Source organism: Chamaea fasciata, unplaced genomic scaffold (assembly GCF_029207755.1).
Source record: "Chamaea fasciata isolate MVZ Bird 193981 ecotype frontalis unplaced genomic scaffold, bChaFas1.0.hap1 SCAF_22, whole genome shotgun sequence".
Taxonomy (NCBI): Eukaryota; Metazoa; Chordata; class Aves; order Passeriformes; family Sylviidae; genus Chamaea; species Chamaea fasciata.
This window is the reverse complement of record NW_027094107.1, coordinates 622,243-642,293: the sequence shown is the minus strand read 5'-3', so window position 1 is coordinate 642,293 and position 20,051 is coordinate 622,243. Positions and strand designations below refer to the sequence as shown.

Here is a 20,051-nt window from a genome sequence, read left to right as displayed (position 1 = left end):
TCCACAGCCTGAAGACAGAGAAGATCATAGGAAATTCAGTGGTAACCAAGAATTGCAAGAGTTTAGTAGGAAAAAAGAATTCTGAGATGTTCACTTTTGAAAGATTGCCCCCAGTGCTAGTGCTTCCATTATTTCAGTGAGACTTGATTTGCAATAATGTCCGGGACAAAAGTTGCCTTTTAGCCCAGAACCTCTTTATTAAGACATAAAACTAAGTCTCATTTGCTCACCAAAATAATTGCTTTCACTCAGGATGCATGGATGAGTGAATCTTGCAGAGCTTTTACATATATATTCATCTCCAGCAATTCATCAACACAATAAGCACACATTATTAACTTGAGTACTCATCAATTTCTTTTTGCTGGAGCTTCAAATACTAGCAAGGAGCTAGTGTGCAATAGGGAAGAAAAACATGTAGGGGAACTTGTGATAAATGTTCTATTTTTGCTGTGAAAGGAGGATAAGGAGAAGAATTCAGCTCATAGCCTACCCTCACTGCCAAAAATTTCCTGCCAAGCTGAGATCCTTCTCCAGAGGCCAGGAGAGTGAGCTTTCCTGCAGGCCTTCTCCAGGTGACACCTGTGACCTGGGTGACCTCCTCTCCGGGCCTGACAGCTTCTGGTCTTACACCCAGAGCTCTGCCACTGCCACGGGCCCCCCCTTTTTTATGTACCACCCACTGAACTGCCCAGTGCAGCCCTTGGACGTGGCTTTTCCCCTGGCACAAGGTTCCCCCAGCCTGGAGACATCACCTGCTGTGGGCTCAGCAGCACCAAGCTCCTCAAAGGGAGCAGGAATCATCTCACAGGGTGTAAGAGAACAGCAAGAAGTGCTCAGATAGCTGAGGGGATGTACTCCAGCCCAGGAGGGAGGGCGGAGGTGTGACGGAGCAGAGAGCAGCTGAGAGCAGGAGGGGCAGGGGACAGGAAGGAGCAAGGCCTAGATGTTGCTGCAAAGAGGGGTTTGGACATCCCAGATGAGGGGGACAAGAGCTGGGACATGTCATCCATGGCACAAAGCAGATGAGGAGCAGGACACAGACTCATTCCGACCCCAGACCCCTCAAGTGCTCATTTTCCATAGGGAAGTTTGAACTAAAAAGGGGTCAGGGAAAGCCGCTGGATCCACAGGCATGAAAACCCAGGATTTACTGTGCAATCCCAAGGGCTTCAGGGTCACTCTGTTTTCCCCAGGCATTTCCAGACCCCTGCACACTCCTCAGGAGAAACCCCAGGACCCCTGCACTCCAGGAGGACTGGCAGCAAGAAGCAGAGAGTGCCCTCACCTTACTTTTGGCTACCAAGACCTGCAACTGATGCTGGAAAACCATCAAGAGCCATCTGCTTGGAACTCTTGTAACTAACTTGGGACTACCGTGCCCTCCAGGTAGCTGAGGAGATGTGTTTGGAAAGACCTGCTGGCCAGAGAACCACCCTGGCTCTGAGCTGTGGAAGGGAAAGGGGACTTTGGTGTTCTCCCAGCTCAGCTGTCCCAAATGTGAGCATGGGGTGACAAAGTGTCTCAGGAGCCAAGGCAGTCACCCTTTATCTGTGTCACAGATAAAAGCCCAGCGTGGCTGTTAGTGGCTGGAATGGCTCTGCAGGCTCAGAGTGGAGCCTCACACAGGGACAGGGAAGGCTCTGGTGTCCCCTCCTGCCAACAGCCCCTAGGACATTCACTGCAGAAACCCAAGAGTGAAAGCTGAAAGCAGTGCAGGATACCCTGCCTGGTTTTCCTACTCTGTGTGTGTGATCATACACAGTAAATGTATTTTCTGCCACGTGTAGTGGGTTTTAAAACATTTTGCCAATGATCAGATTTACAGAATTTCAGGTTTTCTCGGATGGAGTGCTGAGGGAAGTCTTTCAACCTCATCCATCCGAAGGGGAGCTATTTGTGAACAAGATTAATGCCCGTTAATTAGGAGCCTTTCCTATGGCTATACCATGACATTTCTCTGCAGCACGAAGTGGACCCACCTGCCTGCTCCCTGTGGGGATTCCACAGGACACCACAGCTGGAGGAAAGGTGTCCAGAGCTCAGGAGATGCTTAGGTCTGTTCTCACAAATAAAGAGAATAGCAGGTAGCAGAGCTTCCTACTGCCATTCTTGGTGCTGCTGTGGGTTTTTGTCATCAGCCCCAAAACTCTTCCCCCTTTGGGTGTGCCCGAGGTGTAAAATGGCCCCAGTGGTGTCCCATGCTCCCCAGGTGGTGGGGAAGATTTGTTGGTCATTATTTGCACAGCACAGGAGCCTTGCTGGTATCTGTGCCCCTCATACCGCCTGAGAACAAATTGTATTTGTGCGTACCCAACATCACATCCAGCTCAGCCCTGATTTGAGAATCCTTTCTGGCGAGTGATGATGTCCAGGGCAGAGAGAGCACAGCTTGATTTCCAGAGCCCAGGCTGAGCTGGCAGAGCTGGCAGGTAGAAATATCTTGTTTTGACTGGTAAACTGAGCAAGTTTGACATGGAAACCACTGAGGGAGAATAAATATGGAACAACAAGATGTAATTTTACAGAGTCTCTCTTCTCTAGAACTACACTCGGAGCCATCCCAGAGCTGAACTAAGAGGTCCTGAGGTCTAGGGAGGGGAATTCTGGGCACCGAGGGTTGGGCTGAGGCTCACCCCTGTCACAAGCACAATTATTTAACAGCACTATTCCTGCAGGCCTGCAAAGAACAGGAGAAACAGGAAGGGGAGGGGGGGAAAGATCAGAGGAAAAGAAGAGTTTTTAGCTCTGACACAGAACCAGGGGTAAATGCCACAACAGAAAAACAGCCCATAGGAATGGTATGATCAGTGCTGACCAAGCCAGGCTGAAATTCCTGCTCTGCTCAAAGCAAACAGAGGTGCTCCCACATCCCAGGGGGAAGGGAGAGGAGCTCTGCTTCCTTCCACCTCATGGGAACAGGATCAACCCCTGGATCTCCAGAAAACCCGTTTAACTGACCTGTTAAATCTGTGCTATTGGGCTCCGCCATCCAACCTTGCTCTTTCTCACACAGGAGATGTCAATTCCTCTGAAAGACCTTGTGCCTTCATTAAACACATCTTTTGTCTTGTCCGTGTTCCTGGTCATGCTTTAACAAGCGCATGATACTTCACATGAAATCTCAAGATATAAAAACCTCCAGCAAGGGCTCTCTGCAAGAATGGGTTTTACAGACCGAGCACTGTCAGTACCACCAAAAAACCCTCTTACATCCAGCCAGCCTGACACTGTAACAGCCTCCAACTCCTTTTCTTTGAACCAGACATAGGTGAGAAAAGTGACACGCATACACAGAGTCTCCTTCACACAGCACTAAAACTACAGCGCATTCCTTGGCTTTTCTATTTTGTGTTCTATGGATTAAAAATACTTCTCTGCCTAACTGGGATACCGGTAGTCTTAGGAGATGAACAATGCAGGTATGTAAAGCTGCTCTCATGAACAGCTCCAGGGCGGTGGGAAGATATTTTGAGTAATCAAAAGGACTTCTACTAATGGATTTTACACTCCTTTCACATTTTGCTTTCAGTGGCAGCCCCTCGAAGGCAAGTTTACTGGCAGGAATAATCTCAGAAATGGTGAGTGTTACGTAGATGTTTGTCAGGGAGGAACATGGGTCCAGGTGATGTGGCAAACATCCTCCAGACTGGCTTTAAACAACAATCTGCCTTTAGTCAGCTAATTAATTAAGAAGTATTGGAATTGTTCTGCTAACCAGTAACTCGAATGCATTGCCTCTTGATGTAAAAAAAAAATCTATGACTAAGGGTGGAGGCAAAATTCCTGGAATAAAAGCTTAGTTAAAATGATGATGTCATCTTGGTTTTAAGAGAGATCTCTGAGGGGTCGTTGCCAGCCCAGTGCCCTGCCATGGACTGGAAGAGCAGCTGTGTCAGGGCCTGAGCAGAGCTGCAGGGAGACACTGCGCCAGACAAGGGGGAAAAGGAAGGAGAGGGGAAACTAGATGCATTTATCCCACACAGGCTTGGGCAAAAGCATGAGAATCAACACCTCCTCCAGTTCCAGTGGAAGTACACTGGAATGCATGACAGCAAAACTTCATGTTCCCCACTGGACACCAAATCCTGAAAAGCAGGCACAGCTCTGTGGCAGGCACAAAGCTTGCTCAGAAACCCAAGGCCAGTTTTGGGCTGAGACTCAGGGGAGCTCATCTCCATTGCTGTCTTCTCCCAAAACTGCCTCCACTGCTCTGTGCCAGGGTTCCCTGTCTCGGAAGGAGGATAATAAGGGTGGCCACACGTGAATGCACAAGGGTGTTCAATGTGCAGCAAGAGATTCACAAGCTCTGCCACACTGGAGGAAGGGCCTGGTCTAATATCCTAAAATACTATTGCACTCAAGAGCAAAATCGTGAGGAAAACAAAATGGATGAAGGTTAGGTGGAAGCATGCCCACTGCTGAATGGATGTCATGGAGCCAGTTCTTAATTAAACTGTCCCCAGCATCCTTCTCATTCCTTTTCCTTGATTGATAGAGGATGGATCTGCAGGAGGGCAGTGCTGACAGTGGGGTCCCTGCCTGCCCTGCAGTGAGTGAGGGGGAAGCCCACAGGGAAGGGAAAATGTTTTTGTGGCTGAGCCCTGTTCTTCAGGACTGGATGTGTCACAGGGCTCTCGTGTGCTCCATCCTGCTGCAGCTCAGGGGTTTTGGTGAACTCTGTGTGTCTCTCTCTCGGGGCACTGGGCCTGAGCGCTCACAGCTGTGGCTGAAATCAATAGGAGCTGTGCTCCAAACAGGCTCCAGTGCTGCTGAGCATCCCGGAAAATCCCACCTTCACTGGGCACCCCTCAGCAGGGGACACCTTGGGCTTCTCAGGGGAGAGGTGTGAACACGCTCCTGCTGTCCTGGTGTGCTTGGCAGCAATCATAAAAACAGCTGATGCCGTGTGGAGAGCAGGTCTGGGCACAAAACAGCCAGGAAAGAACAAGTCCAAGGTGGACTTTGGGTGCTCAGTCCCAGGCTTTGCATCAGACAATCACCTCAACCCACCCTAATCACCTGCCGTGGCCACCTCAGCTGTCCCCACTGCCATGCCCCCAGCCTGCCCCCCTCCGGAGTGAAGGGAAGGAGAAAAATCAGCTCCATGTGTAAATGGCATCTCAGTGTGCTCCGTGGGGCTGCTCAGGAGGAAGCAACTCTCGGACCTTGCCTCCTGATGCACCCTCTCAAGGGGACCAAATATAGATCCCCGGAGAAACCCCAATTCTGGCTTTTTTTCCGAAGCCTTGTGTGTCTGACTTTACAGCCTCCAAGTCCTTTTGGCAGCACGCATTTCGTATAAAAAGAGCAAAGGGAAAAAAATAGAAATTCCATCATGTGGCAATGTGTTAACATCCACATATGTCCCAAGAAGGACGGGATCCTTTCATTTCCTGCCACTTCAGTTAATGAAGTAAGACACAACAGCAGGAGGTTGTCATCTTCCTTCTGGATTAGCCCTAGAGAGGATGTGACCCATGGTCTGGAGCCAGAAGTCACATAAACTGGGGAGGAGGTGAGGGCTGCACAGCTGCAGCCAGTTTTACTGACCAAGAATGGCCTTTTCTTAATGCTCTTTGTTCAGGAGGGAAAGTGGGACTTCTGACAGCCCTAGCAGGAGTCCACCTTTCCTTTGGCCTTGAGTGACACTGGGGTTTACAGACTTCCCTGACAGCTTCTGTCTCTCCTTCCTCAATTAATTCCCTTCCCCAGCCTGATCCATAATTACCCCTCCGTTTTCAAACCCAGAGCTGCTCTTCTGCCCAGCCACAGCATGGGGACAGAAGGGTGACATTTCCAGGCTCTGTGAAGTGCAGCATTTCAGGTTCACCTCGTGCCCAGCTCTGGGCAAGTCCTGCGGGCAGGGAAGGAGCTGTCCCTGGTGGGACCAGAGCCTTCCTGCTGAATCTCAGTTTCCTGCCCCAAAAGAGCTGGCTCAAGGCATCTCAGAAGAAAAAAGAAAATTTAATCTGGCTGCTCTGAGACTTAATTTTTTTTTTTTTTTTTTTTGCCACAGAAGAGGAGGGGAAAGCTGAGAACTAAAGCCTTGACACCAGGTGAGGAGCTCCTGTGGCCCCCCAGACAGGCAGCACAGGAGACTGTGCTCTTTCAGCCCCACACCCTGGTCCTCCTGCAGCTGCACCACTGCTCTGAGGGGCTTCCCCGGCACCAGAGGCAGTGGGGACACAGCTCTTGTGCCAGCCAGGTGCCTGGTGGCCCCAGGGACCCACCTGCTCCACATGCCCAGGGGCCAACCCTGTACTAAGTGCCACTGGTTTCATCCCCCAACATTTCAGGACAGGAAAAAAAACCCAGCATGTACATGTTTTGGCTTGTTCTCAGAAACCTCTGAATCATTTTTCCTAAAATTTCCCCCCTCCCCTTCAAATATCCAAAGCAAGCTAGCTGCCTGGAAAAAAAAAACACCTCCCAATGTGCAGTCGAAAACAGGTTTTCGGGAAGGCTTGAACAGTACCACCAGCCTTGACCATGGAAGAAACCGAATTCCCATTCCTTCCAGCACAGGACCACTAAGAGCAGCTGTTTCCCAGCAGTGGGCCAGGGAAATAACACAAGCCCCATCCCCTGCTGCATCTTGTGCAGCCGCTCAGCCCCGCCAGTTTTGGAGCCCTGAACCACGGATGATGCTTCACTGCAACACTTTATGCATCAGCAATCATTTATTTTTACAATTCTGGCTTTCAAGTGATGCTGTTACACTGGGAAAGGCTGAGGATTTCACCCCCAGCTCCACTGAATTTGGAATAAACAGGACATGGAAGCAGGGCTGGCTGCTCAGAAGGGCGGAGGTGTGACGGAGCAGAGAGCAGCTGAGAGCAGGAGGGGCAGGGGACAGGAAGGAGCAAGGCCTAGATTTTGCTGCAAAGAGGGGTTTGGACATCCCAGATGAGGGGGACAAGAGCTGGGACATGTCATCCATGGCACAAAGCAGATGAGGAGCAGGACACAGGCTCATTCCAACCCCAGACCCCTCAAGTGCTCATTTTCCATAGGGAAGTTTGAACTAAAAAGGGGTCAGGGAAAGCCGCTGGATCCACAGGCATGAAAACCCAGGATTTACTGTGCAATCCCAAGGGCTTCAGGGTCACTCTGTTTTCCCCAGGCATTTCCAGACCCCTGCACACTCCCCAGGAGAAACCCCAGGACCCCTGCACTCCAGGAGGGCTGGCAGCAAGAAGCAGAGAGTGCCCTCACCTTGCTTTTGGCTACCAAGACCTGCAACTGATGCTGGAAAACCATCAAGAGCCATCTGCTTGGAACTCTTGTAAAGTTTTGGGCTGGGAACGTTGCACCAACAGAGAGCAGCTGAGTCACTGGGCTCAAGTGGGATCTTCCTGCCATTCCTTCATTGCCTTCTCTACCCTGGGGCAAATATGATCTTAGTTTTCTTTTTTTTTCCCATTTTTTTCCCTCCTTTTTTTCTCCTATGGAGTTAATGCTTCTGAAAGTGAGTGCCTAAGAGCACTTACAAGAGCCCGGGCACTGCTCTGAAAGCTCTCTGCCCACAGTTCTGCAATGATTCCCAGACATTATCTGCAGCATCCCCTGCTCACCCAGTCCCAAACCTGGGAACATCCTGCTTGCCTCATGGTGTGATTAGTGTGCTGTATAAATCACCCCCCAGCCTGTCCATCCCTCAGGGCCAGCTGGATGCCACCCACCTGTGATTTGATGTCCCTGTGAGAACGTTGTGCTGTCCCAAAGCCGAAAACCCTCTCTCTGCCTTGTTGCTGGCCTTGCAGTACCAGCACAAAGATCTCCCTCTTTGCTGCATCCTGCTCCTCCCTGCACACCCTCCTGAAGGCTGCTCCAGATCCACTCCACAGCCCTGGCCAGACCCTTTAGACTTGTTTGACATGATCCCTTCTGTCCCACACCTCTCCAGCACGGTGTGACACTCCAGGGCTTGGGGACAGTCTCTCAGGCTGCTCCCACCTAACCAGCGTGGCTTTCCAGTGGAATGGCTCCCAGATTTTTCCATCATCTCCACACGGCTCCAGCTTTCCCTTTCGGTGTCCCCTCGCTCATCCAAGGTCCCCAGGTGAGCACATGGCACTCACTGCCACAGCCCCACCCCTGAGAGCCGACCTGCTCAGCGGCCTGATGGGTTTCCAAGGCGGTGGGGGAGAGGGAGGAGAGCGAGTGGCTGATGCTTCTCAGCCACTCAGCTCGGCCCAGAGCTAACGAGGCATCTCAAAATTAAAAAGTGAACTGCAATCCCCAGCAGGCCTGTCCTCCTTTTGGCATTAGGCAGAGTTGTCTTTCTCTTAAAAAAAAAAAAAAAAATAAAGAGGACTGGGGAGGCGCGAGTTGTATTTGGAGCTGTGGAAGCACCACATCCTGGGCAGGGTGGGGGTCCTGGGATGAGCCTTGGGGGTTTTTTAGAAAGATTGTGAGGGGCAAGGACTGCCTCACCACGGTACATGGGAACAGGTTCTCCCACATCCAAAGGATTCCCAGTTTCTCCTGCTCCACAGGCAGCAGTGCATGGAGGAGGCGCCCCAGGGTGTGGAGGTGGGACACTGTCCACAAGGCTGAGAGGGTGGGGACAGGGCAGGGTGACGGCCACTGATGTGGATGGCAAGAAGGAAACTCTGCTGCGGGAGGAAAACGTGGGGAAAGCAGGCAGGAGAGACCAGGGAAGGGAGGCAGGGAAGCCAGACTGGTTCATCACATTTGTGGGTCGCATTTCTCACGTGGGGATCTGTCTGGAAAGGGCCTTGCTGTGTCCACACCTCCAGGGAAGCCAGCACTGGCTGCTGGGACCTTCCTGCCCCCAGCGCCTCATCCTTGAGCCACAGAGAGCTGAAGGCTCTGGCTTTAGAGGCACAGCTCCCCCTGGTTCACGGGCAGCTCAGTGGCAGCTGCTTTGTTCCAGCCCTCTCCACTGGGGCAGGCAGCTGCCTGTCCAGCCAGACCCCCTGGGCACCCTTGGCTAGCCCCGAGATAGCTCCATGACATTCCTTTAGGGCACAGGGCCCCCAGCAGGACCTGCCGCCCCTCCGAGGTGCCACCTTGGCCATTCCCAGCTCAGCCCAGCTGTGTGGTGGGATCACCTCCCCCTGCAGAGAGGGCTCACACCCTTTGTGCCCAGCTGGAAGGCAGAGGAGGGGCGGCAGGACAGCCCAGGCAGAGCACAGGGCAGCCCTGGAGAACCAGGGTCAGGGTACTGGAACTGGAGCTCAGTCCAGTCCCACACGTCCCTGGGAGACAGCAGGGCTGCACACACACGGCTCCCAGGGCTTTGTCCAAACTGTGCCTTTTTCATCACAGAATACCCAGAGCAGGAAAGGATGCACAAGGACCATCCAGTCCAACTCCTGACCCTGTCCAGGACACCCCAACAACCCCAGCCTGTGCCTGAGAGCATTGTACAAACGTTCCTGGAGCTCTGGCAGCCCTGGGGAGCCTGTTCCAGGTTCCAATCACCCTCTGGGGAAAGAACCTTTTCCTAATACCCAACCTGAGGCTCCCCTGACATATCTTCATGCTGTTCCTGTGGGTCCTACGGCTGTGCCAGCTCCACACAACCCACTGGGGAGAACTTCAGCCTCTCCACAGCGGGACTGTGGATGGACTGGGAGCCACACAGGGTTAGACACCTCCTGGCATGATCCCACTGGATTTCACCGGGAAATGGGTTTGATCCAAAACCCCAGAGAACTGGGGAGCTCTGGGTACAGCAGCGGTACCAGAAACCCCCCACCCCTTTCCACCAGCCTTGTAACACGATCTCCAGCTTCCAGACCCTTGTGCCAGCCCAGCTGGAAATGCTGCAGGAATTTTGCCTGGATAAGCTTGTCCTTGGGGGAGGGAGCCAGGGGTGCTGATAGTTTGAGCATCCCTGCACCAGGAGCACCAAAGTGCTCCCCACTAGGACCTTGCTCTCATGAGCAAAGGGAAGGACAAGAAAGGGTGAAGGGCAACAGTGAGGTGATTACAGGGAAGGGGGTTATGGTCTTAATTCCATTTCTCTGCTTGAGTGAAGAGAAGTGCAGCTTGCACTGTGGAAATTCAGAGTAAAATCAAATCAAATGCCATGGCTGCCCAGCCTCATCCATCCCGCAGCCTGGGAGGACACAGTGCCTGCCTCACCCAGCTCCAGCAGCACACACATCTGGCAGGGTCAGCAGAGCCCTGCACTGAAGGAAGGGCTGGGCCCTGTCCTGGGTGCCCTGGGCACCTGGAATCAGGAAACAAAAGCCGCTGGACCCCCAGCCCACGGCTCCCTCTGCTCCGTGACTCTGCAGAGCCAGCTCACCTCCTGCTTCCCATATCACAGTCACTGCCACGGCTTTACACCCTGCTTCTCTTCCAGTTTTATGTCATCCCCACGGTTCTCCCCCTCATAAAATGTGACTGCACCAATTTCCATGGTCAGGGCTGGCCAGGTAACGGGGACATTTCATGTTTGCTGGGCAGAGCCTTTAAATCAAAGCCAGCCCTATCCCACGTCCAAAGGAGAGAGGGAAGATTTGGAAGCCCGGTTTGCCTGCAGAATGCTGCATCCAAAGTGTCTCCCCACTGCACTGCCTGACCTCCCAGATGCTCCTGAGCACTAAGGAGGGATGGCATCATCTCCCCCACCCCAGAGCCCCCCCCGAGGCCGGGGTCCAGCAGCTTTTGCTGCCACCTGAAAGCCCCTGCTCCACCACAGGGTAGAACAAGGAGATGAGGGCGGTGGGGACGGTGTTCGTGGGGATGGAGGGGAGTGTCTGCTGAAGGGCACGGCATGGTCAATGCATGGGGCAGGGCTGGGTGAGGTGCAGGGAAACCAGAGGCTTCAAGGAGAGACGGGTTTGGTTGTGGCAAGCAGGTATACACTGGGGTGCCTTCAAAACCTGATGAAATCAGTGAGGATATTCCTCCACTCCCAGCTCCTAGGAACTATGGATCAGCCCTGTTGGGAGAAAACTGCTCCCTTGAACCACTAAATAATTGTCCCTGGCCTCTCCCCCGAGAGCACAGGCATGAGCCTGTTTCCCATCGGTCCTATGGAGAGGGACACTCTGACGTGTAGGTGTCCCGCTGTGGGCTGAGCATCCCCCAGCCCGACGCATCTCCCCATGAGGAGGAAAAAGGAAATCACCCAGAAAAGATTTAAAACAGCCAAGCTTGGCAGGCTGAGCTCAGAAGTCCTCAAATCCCCCTCCCTATTTCACTGCTTTTCCAGTGCCTGCTCCTCTCCAAGGAACAGACCTCAACTGGACCCGGGAACACGACAGTGCCCAAAGATTTTCCATATTTCATCTCCACCAGGCCCTTGTGGTTCTCCTGTTTGCTCACAGGCCCCAGGGGAGGAACTGGAGACCCTTGCACCTCCTACTGAACGGCAGTCAGGCCACCAGCTGCCCAGGGAATATTTCATGCCTCACTGTTGCTGAGGGAGCAGCTTTGCAACCCCACCAGCAATCACCTCGACCCTCTGCAGGGAAAAGAGCCAAAATATCTGGCATTGGGAGCAGAAATGGAGGAGGGATGACTTGTTGTCTGTGATGGAGGAAAGCCTGGAGCAAAGGAAGAGCTGAATGTCTCTGTGGTGGCAAAATATCCCCAGAAACATCTCACCATGGACAAGGCAGCTGTCTGCAGAGATGGGTGATGGTGGAAGGAGCGGAGCCAGCGAGAGGAGAAGGAAAAGCAGGAGGGGTGAAAGAAATGGTAGGCAGAAGGCCATGAGGACGTGAGGGTTGGGGTTGGAGATGCCTGAGGGGAGCACTCCCTGTGGTCTGGGCATGCTGGGAATGGCCGAGGGGCCGGTACCGACACGGAGCAGACCCTGCCCCACTGGTCATTCCTGCCCTGCTGGGGCCATTCCTGCCCCACTGGCCTTCCCTTCCTCGCCGGCCTTGCCTGCCCTGCAGGCCATCCCTGTCCCACTGGCTGTCCCTGCTCCTGTGCCCATCCCTGCCCTGCTGGGACCATCCCTGCCCTTCAGGCTATCCCTGCCCCTCTGGGGCCATCCCTGCCCTGCTGGGACCATTCCTGCCCCTGTGCCCATCCCTGTCCTGCTGCTCATCCCTGCCCCTCTGGGGCCATCCCTGCCCTGCTGGGACCATTCCTGCCCCACTGGCCATCCCTGTCCTGCTGCTCATCCCTGCCCCTCTGGGGCCATCCCTGCCCTGCTGGGACCATTCCTGCCCCACTGGCCATCCCTGTCCTGCTGCTCATCCCTGCTCCTCTGGGGCCATCCCTGCCCCACTTTCCATCCCTGCCCCACTGGCCATTCCTGTCCTGCTGCCCATCCCTACCTTGTTGGGGCCATCCCTGCCCCTCTGGAGCCATCCCTGTCCCTCTGGCCATCCCTGCCCCTCTGGCCATCCCTGCCCCTCTGGCCATCCCTGCCCCTTTGGCCATCCCAGCCCCGCTGCCCACGGCCGGCCCTCACTGTACCTCCAAAGTCAGGCCTGAGGCGGACGTCATAGCCCTTCAGCAGTTTGTCCACAATCTCTTTCACCACAGAAATATTTCCAGTGGAGGGGCTGAAAGACAAAAGAAGAGACATGTCATCATCCCATATGGCACCAGAGGTCCTGGCCAGGTACCTCAGCATCCTTCACACCCCAGGGCACCAGAACACCTCAGCCACGGGCAGAGCCACTCTGTTTTCTCTCTCACTCGTGTCTTCTGTCTTGGCACAGCTGTCAGCCCCCCACCTGCCCACAAGCCCCACAGGCCCCCACAGCCATCCTGGGAGGTGCTCAGAAGTCTCAGCTGTGTTTTGGCTCCTCTTCTGCAGCTCACCCTGACTCCAGGACACCCCAAGCTCTATCCCCTGGTGTCCTTCTGGTGTAAGCACCCCACGTCCTGCTGCCGCCCCCCTCAATGAGCACCCTGGTCACTGACCCACACATCTGGGGGGCTTCCCTGTGCCCTGCCCACAGAGGGGGCACCAACAGAAATTGTCCTTTCTGCCCCCCGGGCTGTGCATGGGGCAGCTGCAGCCTCTCACTCCCCTTCCTCAGCCAAGCTGGGCTCCTGCTCCAGCTCTTACATCACCCAGCACAGCCTTGGCATGTCCCAAGGTCCCCACTACACCGGGGGCACCCTGCAGTGTCACACACCCCAGTGCGACCTCTGCTCCTCACTGCTCCCAGGGCTCTCTTCAGGTTATTGAAGGAAACGAGAAAACAATGCTCCTTCTTCTCCCGTGGCCTCAATGCACGGCTGATCTTTGCCACGCAAAAATTCACTTTCTGTCACTCAGCATCACTGTGACTTCTTAGCAACGCAGACCAAGAGGCAGAGACAGGGAAGGAGAGTCCATCTTCCCCTCTGTGTGCCAGAGCAGCAATCCTTTCCCTCCCAGCCTTTACCCTGCACGCAGAGGGGGCAGATATCCTCCCTAACACCAACCCGGCCGTCGCAGCAAGAAGGGAGTTCCTTCTGAAATCAGCCCAAAGGCCAAACCGAAACCGAAGGTAGGAGACCGGAAAGCAAGGGATGCTAAAAATACTGGACCTGTTCAGTGCTGCGGGGTAAATCGGGTTTTGTGCCTGAATACCCAGCCTCTGTGCCACCCTCGTCCCCTGCTTTGCATGAGAATGGAGACCCTGCCGCTGACAACTGCTGCTCTTTGCAGTCACCCACCACAACAGCATGTCTCCCTGTCAACACCGCCTCCCACATCCATCCCAGTCAACCTGGAAAGCTGCACCACGGCACTGCCTCTGCCTCTGCCTGCCAGCCCCGTGCCTGCCTGGACACCGGCGCTGCCGCTGGCATGTCCGTGTGTCTGCACACACGCACAGACAGACAGACAGGCGTGCTCTCCTGGCTGCACGGAGCGTGTAGGGACTATCTGCCTGTGCACACAGACACATGGACACAGGAGAGCACTGGCTGCAGCTCTAAAACATGCACAGATGTGTGTGCATGTGTGTGACCACATCCCAGCCAGGGGCTGCAGGTGACTGCAGGTGGCTGGAGGTGACAGTGGGTGCAGCCTTGCTCTGCTGGGGTGTGATGAGGCGCTGGACTGCGGACACAGTTTATGAGGAACACAGCAGCAGGAATTTGTGGGCTCCTGAGGCTGGGTTCCCTGGTGCCCAGGCTCTCCCTAGGGGTGTGGGTGGAAGCACAAGGGAGCACCTGGGCTGCTCTCAGGGCTCTGGATGTGCAGGTTCTGCATGTGCAGGAATTCCTCAGCAGGACAGGGATGTGCAAATGTGAAACAGCACCCAGCTCTGCTGCACGGACAGCCAACGAGCCCTTGTGCTGGCAGGGGAAGGGGTCTGAGCTCCACTCCTGAGTGTGCTCCTGAGAGTGCTACAGCTCGGCTTTAATCACTGTGAAAAGGCCAGAGAGGTGTGTGCAGGTGCGCGCTTTCACAACACCGTGTCTGGGCTTGCCAGGTCCACTTGCATCTGTGGATTTCTCTGCAGGTGTGTGAGGCTTTGCAGCCTGCAAAACACAATCCTGTCACTGAGGACTGAGAGTGTGCTCCCAGCATTTGTTCATCTCCAGACACCCATTCCTAGGTACACAGATTTCCATAGTCATAACGTGGACACTGCATTTCTCAAGGGATTTAGACACCTCTGTTTGGCTTCCTACAGTGCATAAACTCACGAATCAGTGTTTACCTCGTTAATATAAGCAGGGAAATTGAGGTAGAGACAGTAAACAATGTGTCAGGGGCCCTGCAGAAAGGGACAGAGTGGGAAGAGGGCCATGGGGACTCTTCCCTCCTCACCAGCTACAAGTTGGCCTAGTGAGGGAATAAACCATCATGATTAAGGACAAGGTCTTTTGCCTCCCAGCGCTCCCTCTGATCCAAAAAGCCACGTCCCTCCCACTGAGGAGGCAAGTCATGCATTTGCCCAGCTGTGGGCGAGCAGCTGCATGCCAGTGCTATTCCTGGCAAATGTGGGTCTGCATCCGCTCGGGGAGCACATCCAGCCAGCCTGTGATCTGAATTTCGGAGCGCTGTGCCCCTGATTCTGTGTCAGCGGGCATGTGCTTTGCATATCCACGTACACTTGCAGCCAAACATCTCCATCCCAGCACCCCGTGCTGCTGGCTGGGGTGTGTAGGAGTAGCTGGAGGCTTGTGCACATGGAGAGTGTTTTGTCTCCGAGCTGTGCACACACACACACACACACACACACACACACACACACACACACACAGACTCCGGGTGAAAATCAGTGCTGGACGTACAAACACACGTGCGAGGGCACACGTCTGAGCAAAGGGGGCTGCTGGGGGCTTTAAATGACACATATTTGCTTGGACAGTGCCTCCTGAGCTCTGTGTGTGTGTGTGTCCCCACACAGTGGGACCACGCATGAATGGTGCGGGCAAGGTGGGCGCGCGCCTGCGCCTGTGCATGTTTATAACTATGGGAACACAAACCTGGGCACCCACAGCCCTGCCAGGACCTGGAACACAAACCTGGGCATCCATGGCCCTGCCAGGACCTGGAACGCAAACCTGGGCACCCACAGCCCTGCCAGGACCCGGAACGCAAACCTGGGCACCCACAGCCCTGCAAGGTCCTGTGTGTGTGCGTGTTTATAACTATGGGAACACAAACCTGGGCACCCACAGCCCAGTCAGGACCTGGAACACAAATGTGGGCATCCAGAGCCCCACAGGGACCTGCATGTTTATAACTATGGGAACACGAATGTGGGCATCCATAGCCCTGCGAGGACCTGCGTGTTTATAACTATGGGAACAAAAATCTGGGCATCCGTAGCCCTGCAAGGACCTGTGTGTGTGCGTGTTTATAACTATGGGAACGCAAATGTGGGCACCCACAGCCTTGTGAGGACCTGCGTGTTTATAACTATGGGAACACAAACGTGGGCACCCACAGCCCTGCCAAGACCTGTGTGTGCGCCTCGGGAGCGCGCTGCTGCCCGTGCATGGCTGAGCAGGGAGATGCCTCCGCTCCCCCCGCCCGCGCAGGGACAGACGCACCTGCCCGCAGGTGTGCGCAGGGAGGGAGCGAAGGGAGGGCGAGCAGCAGCCGGCAGCGCTCCCCCCGCGTGTGAGAGCAGCGGATGGGCGAGCAAACAGGTGTGTGCGCTCCGCACACCTTGGCCGGGCCGCACGGAGCGCTGCCGGTGCTCCGGGCGTACCCCGGGAGCGGCCCCAGCACGCCGGGGATGCTCAGCTCGGCCCCGGCGCCTCGCAGGGCAGGTGAAGCCGCCTCCGGAGGTGTGGAGTGACACACACGGGTGGCTGCGCACACGCAGGGAGGGATGCGGATGGATGGCACCCACGGAGGAAGGAGGGTGTTGCATGCCGTAAATCTGCGCGGAGGCACGGCCGCGGGCATCGCCCCCGGAGCTCCGCAGAGCCGGGGCTGTGGCACAGCGCAGCTCGCTCGGATGCCAGTGTGGCTGCGTGTGCAGGCTCAGGCATGGCCAAGGCAGCCTGTGCCGGGTGCGTAGCGCAGCTCCGGGGGCTCCGGCGGCTCCTGCGGGCACCATGTTCCCCAGCACAGCCCTTCGTTTGGCCATTTTCCCCCCGCCTTGGGCAGGGGGACGCGCACACACGCTCTGCGAGGTGGGCTCCGTCCGCAGAGTCTGCTCCACATCTCACGTATGAGCATCCCTCCTCCTCCTCCCCCTGGAACGGCACGGGCTGGGGAATAACAATAGCAGACGGCAGGGGAAGCGATTTGGGGAGAGAACCCCCTCCCCTTTCCCACATGCAGCTCGATGGAGAAAACCCCAAACAAGACAAACAAGCCCCGTGCCAGCCCCGCTGTCCCCGCAGCCGGGGATCGCAGTCCTTACCTTTGCGCACAGCAGGCGAGACAAAGAGCTGCTAAAGCAGAGACAATTCCACTCAATCTGTCTGCTTGAAATGTCCACATTTCCACAAAGACGAAGGATGAAAAAAAAAATCTTTGGAGGGGAGGGGAAGGAAAGATGGATCTTCTGAAATCCCCCTCCAAAAAAGGGGGGGAGGGAAAAAAGAAACCAACCCCCCCCCCAGTTAATGATTTCCTAGAGAAAAAGAATAATGGAGAAAAACTAAAAAATGAGGGGGAAAAATACCCCCCCACTCCTTCAGTGCCAGTCAAAGAATTCGTTTCTTCTTCCTTTCAGCATCCTCTCAACAAGAGACATCCTCTGGCAATGGAGAAAATCCCAAGAGAAAGAAAAATAAAATGCCCCAAAATGGGCTCAGCAAAATGTGAAATCGAATCTCACAGGTACGCGGCAGAAGAAGAAGAAGGGGAAAAAAAATAAAAAAAAAATAAAAAAGGAAAAAGAAAAAAGAAAAAATAAAAACCAACTCAGTGTCCCCTGAGCACTCCACTTGGATTATTTTTCCTCCTGCTCTTTTGCCATCCGGTTCTGCAGATGTTGCATGGCTCCTGCTACCCACCTTCAGAGAGGAGGAGGAGGAGGAGGAGAAAGAGCGTGTGTGTGTGTGTGTGTGTGTGTGTGAGAGAGAGAGAGAGAGGGAGGGAGGGAGGGAGGACGTGTGAGTTTTCGAGCAATATGATTTTATTCTGAATTTTACCTATTTGCTCCCCCTTTCCTCTTTATTTTCCGATAGGGGAAGGGGAAGCCATCCAGCCCCACTGTGCAGTTATTTTAATTTATTTATAGGGAAATCTCAGGCTCGTCATTTGGGAGGTTTGGGGCTTTCGTGAGAAGGCTAAAAAAGAAAACAAAAAATAAAATAAAAAAGGAAAAGCAAATGCAGCGCGGTGAATAAATAAATAAATAAAAAATACATATATGCATGTGTAGAAAATAAATCAATCCCTGCCTGCAGAAAGCGCTGCTCTGGCAGGGAGGGCTGGATGTCTCCCTAGCGCTGTTGCCGCAGCTCCTGTGGAGTTTTGCTGCTCATTGCAAAGTCACAAGAGGAGGGGAGGAGAGAGGGAGTTTGTGGTTGGGGAGGGGGACTCTCCGGACAAATTGGGATCCTGACGTCATGGCTGACAACGTTAACCCCTGCTGGCTTGCAGAGGGGATGGATGAGCGTTTCTGCTGAGGTGGATTTTTGTTGTTGTTTTTTTTTTTTTTTTTTTCCCCGGGGAGATGGAAACAGGAAAGATGATGGGGAAGGTGATGGGATTTGGCAAGCGGGGGGCTGTGCCTGGGCAAGGGTGGCTCGGCTGTGAGGGCTGATGGGTGCTGTGGTTGCCTGAAACACTGTCATCAGCACAGGCTGAGCTTCCTCCTGCAGCCACAGAGATAAAAAATAAGGTGATTTACTCAGAATGTCTCCAAGCCACAGAGCCCAGTGGCCTGGTGGGCTCCTTCTGGGGCACTGGGGGAGATCTGGAGGCTCTGGTGGGGCTGGGGGCTCCCCCAGGCTGGGTAAGCCCAGCTCAGGAGGGATGCTCAGCATCTGAAGGATGCTGTTATGCATACAATGGAGTTTTGTGGGGGAAAGAGAGCCTGAACTTCCAGAAATGCTGCTGGGGATCAGCTCCTGGTGCTGGGGCTTTGCCTGCTGAAATGGTAACAGCCATTGGAATTGTCACCGTCTCCTGTGCACCAGCCTCTGGTCTTTGTCTTAAAAAAGTAATATGATTAAGAAACTCTACATCAGGCATGTAGCAATGTACTACCAGGAAGGATTTTTTTTTTCCCCTAGGAAAAAGAAGAGATCCAGCAGCACTTTGAATGCAGAGCAGAAGCCATGGCTCAAGGAGGAAACATCTGAGCTCTCACCACCCTGGATGGGATCTCCTCTGCACCTGCCTGGCAGCTCAGAGCAGCCCCTCCGAGCAGGTAAGTCCTGGTTTACACCTGCGTGTACATGGTTTTCCTCTGGGAGATGGGGCAGAGCAGATGTGTCACTGCAGCTGGGCAGGACTGGGTCCAAAATGCCTCTGCAGGACATTTTGGGCAATGTCCAGTGGCCGTGGGCATCCTCCCTTCCCTGCAGGGACATCTGGAAGAATCCTTGTCTCTAGAGTTCCTAATGCTCCTTTCCCTCATGCTTGGCTTGGCCCTACACGGTTTCCTCATCGGAGGCATGCCCCAGATCCTGTGCTCCCAATCTCCTCCTCCCAAAAAGCGTGCTGGGGAGTGACCTTTCTGGAGAGCTCCCCCCTGGCAGGCCAGCCTGGGCTGTGGCAATGCAGAGACATCAAGGCAAGGAAAAGCTGAGTGGAGTGTGCTGTGCTGGCCTGGGGTCACTGCTGGGCACGGAGGTGCTGGGGGCACTGAACCTGTGGGGCCTGTGGGGACAAGGAAGGCTTGGGTGAGGTTTAACAGCTACAGTGAGGCTCTGCTGGAATGGGAGAGAAAAAGATCTTCCCACTTACTGCTGAGGCTGGTGGAAAAGGTTCTCTGCTTGGTTTGGTGCCCTGACCACCCCTGCTTGTCCAGACTAATGCAGATTAAGCTCAGAGCAGTGATCTCCACTGCCTTCCCAAAGACCAAAGCAGATGAGTGACACTTGTCACGTGGAGCCAGTGGAGTCAGGGCCGTGCTGCCAGTGGGCTGTCACTGCAGGGCCCTCCCTGTGGCCTCCCAGGACACTGGGACCTCACCAGGACACCTGGCTGGGGATAGTTCACTGCATCATAGCCCTGAGCAAGCCTGTCTGCCTGGCTCCCAGCACTGTGTGTTCTCCTGGGCTTCCATACGCCCCAGGTCACAAGCAATTCCTGCTTTGTCAACACCCCCAAGAGCCTGTGGCCCCCTGATTCCTGTGCCTGAGGGGTCCATGGGAGACGGGCCAAAGCTGTAGGGTTTCTCCACAGTTCTGTTGAAGAAGAGGAGGCAGCCCAGCAGGTCCAGTCCTGCAGGATGTCCCCATGTGCCCAGGACGAGCTGCCTGGTGCCATCAGGTGCTGACCACTGTACAGGTACAGCATTTACCTCCTCTGCTGCTGCCAGCATATGGGGCCCCTGACAGCAGTGACTTTCAGAAGCATTTATCCTGATTTCAGCAGCTGGGCACCAGGGAGGAGCTCTTGGGGAGATGAGAAGCATTTTCCCCCGGGCACCAGAGGCCCCATTCAAACTCTGCCTGGTCCCTTCCTGTTCTGGCCCCTTTGCTCTGCTCCCTCCCACCAGCTACGATTGGGAGTTACT

The 20,051-nt window shown here is 54.6% G+C and overlaps 1 protein-coding gene across 2 annotated transcripts in view; it reads right to left on the bottom strand.

Annotated features, from left to right (window-relative positions):
• Nucleotides 1–17,373, bottom strand: part of LOC136300251 (gamma-aminobutyric acid receptor subunit beta-4) — a 76,538-nt gene extending 59,165 nt beyond the window's left edge. The window contains exons 1-2 of one of the 2 annotated variants that reach the window (XM_066202512.1): nt 16,776–17,373; nt 12,418–12,506 (exon numbers count right to left, since the gene is read on the bottom strand). In XM_066202512.1, the coding sequence (XP_066058609.1) occupies nt 12,418–12,506; nt 16,776–16,855 (169 nt within the window). In that variant the 5' untranslated portion in view covers nt 16,856–17,373. The remainder of the gene's footprint in view (nt 1–12,417; nt 12,507–16,775) is intronic. The other variant, XM_066202511.1, reaches the window with a different exon arrangement.
• Between the last annotated feature and the right edge of the window lie 2,678 nt (nt 17,374–20,051).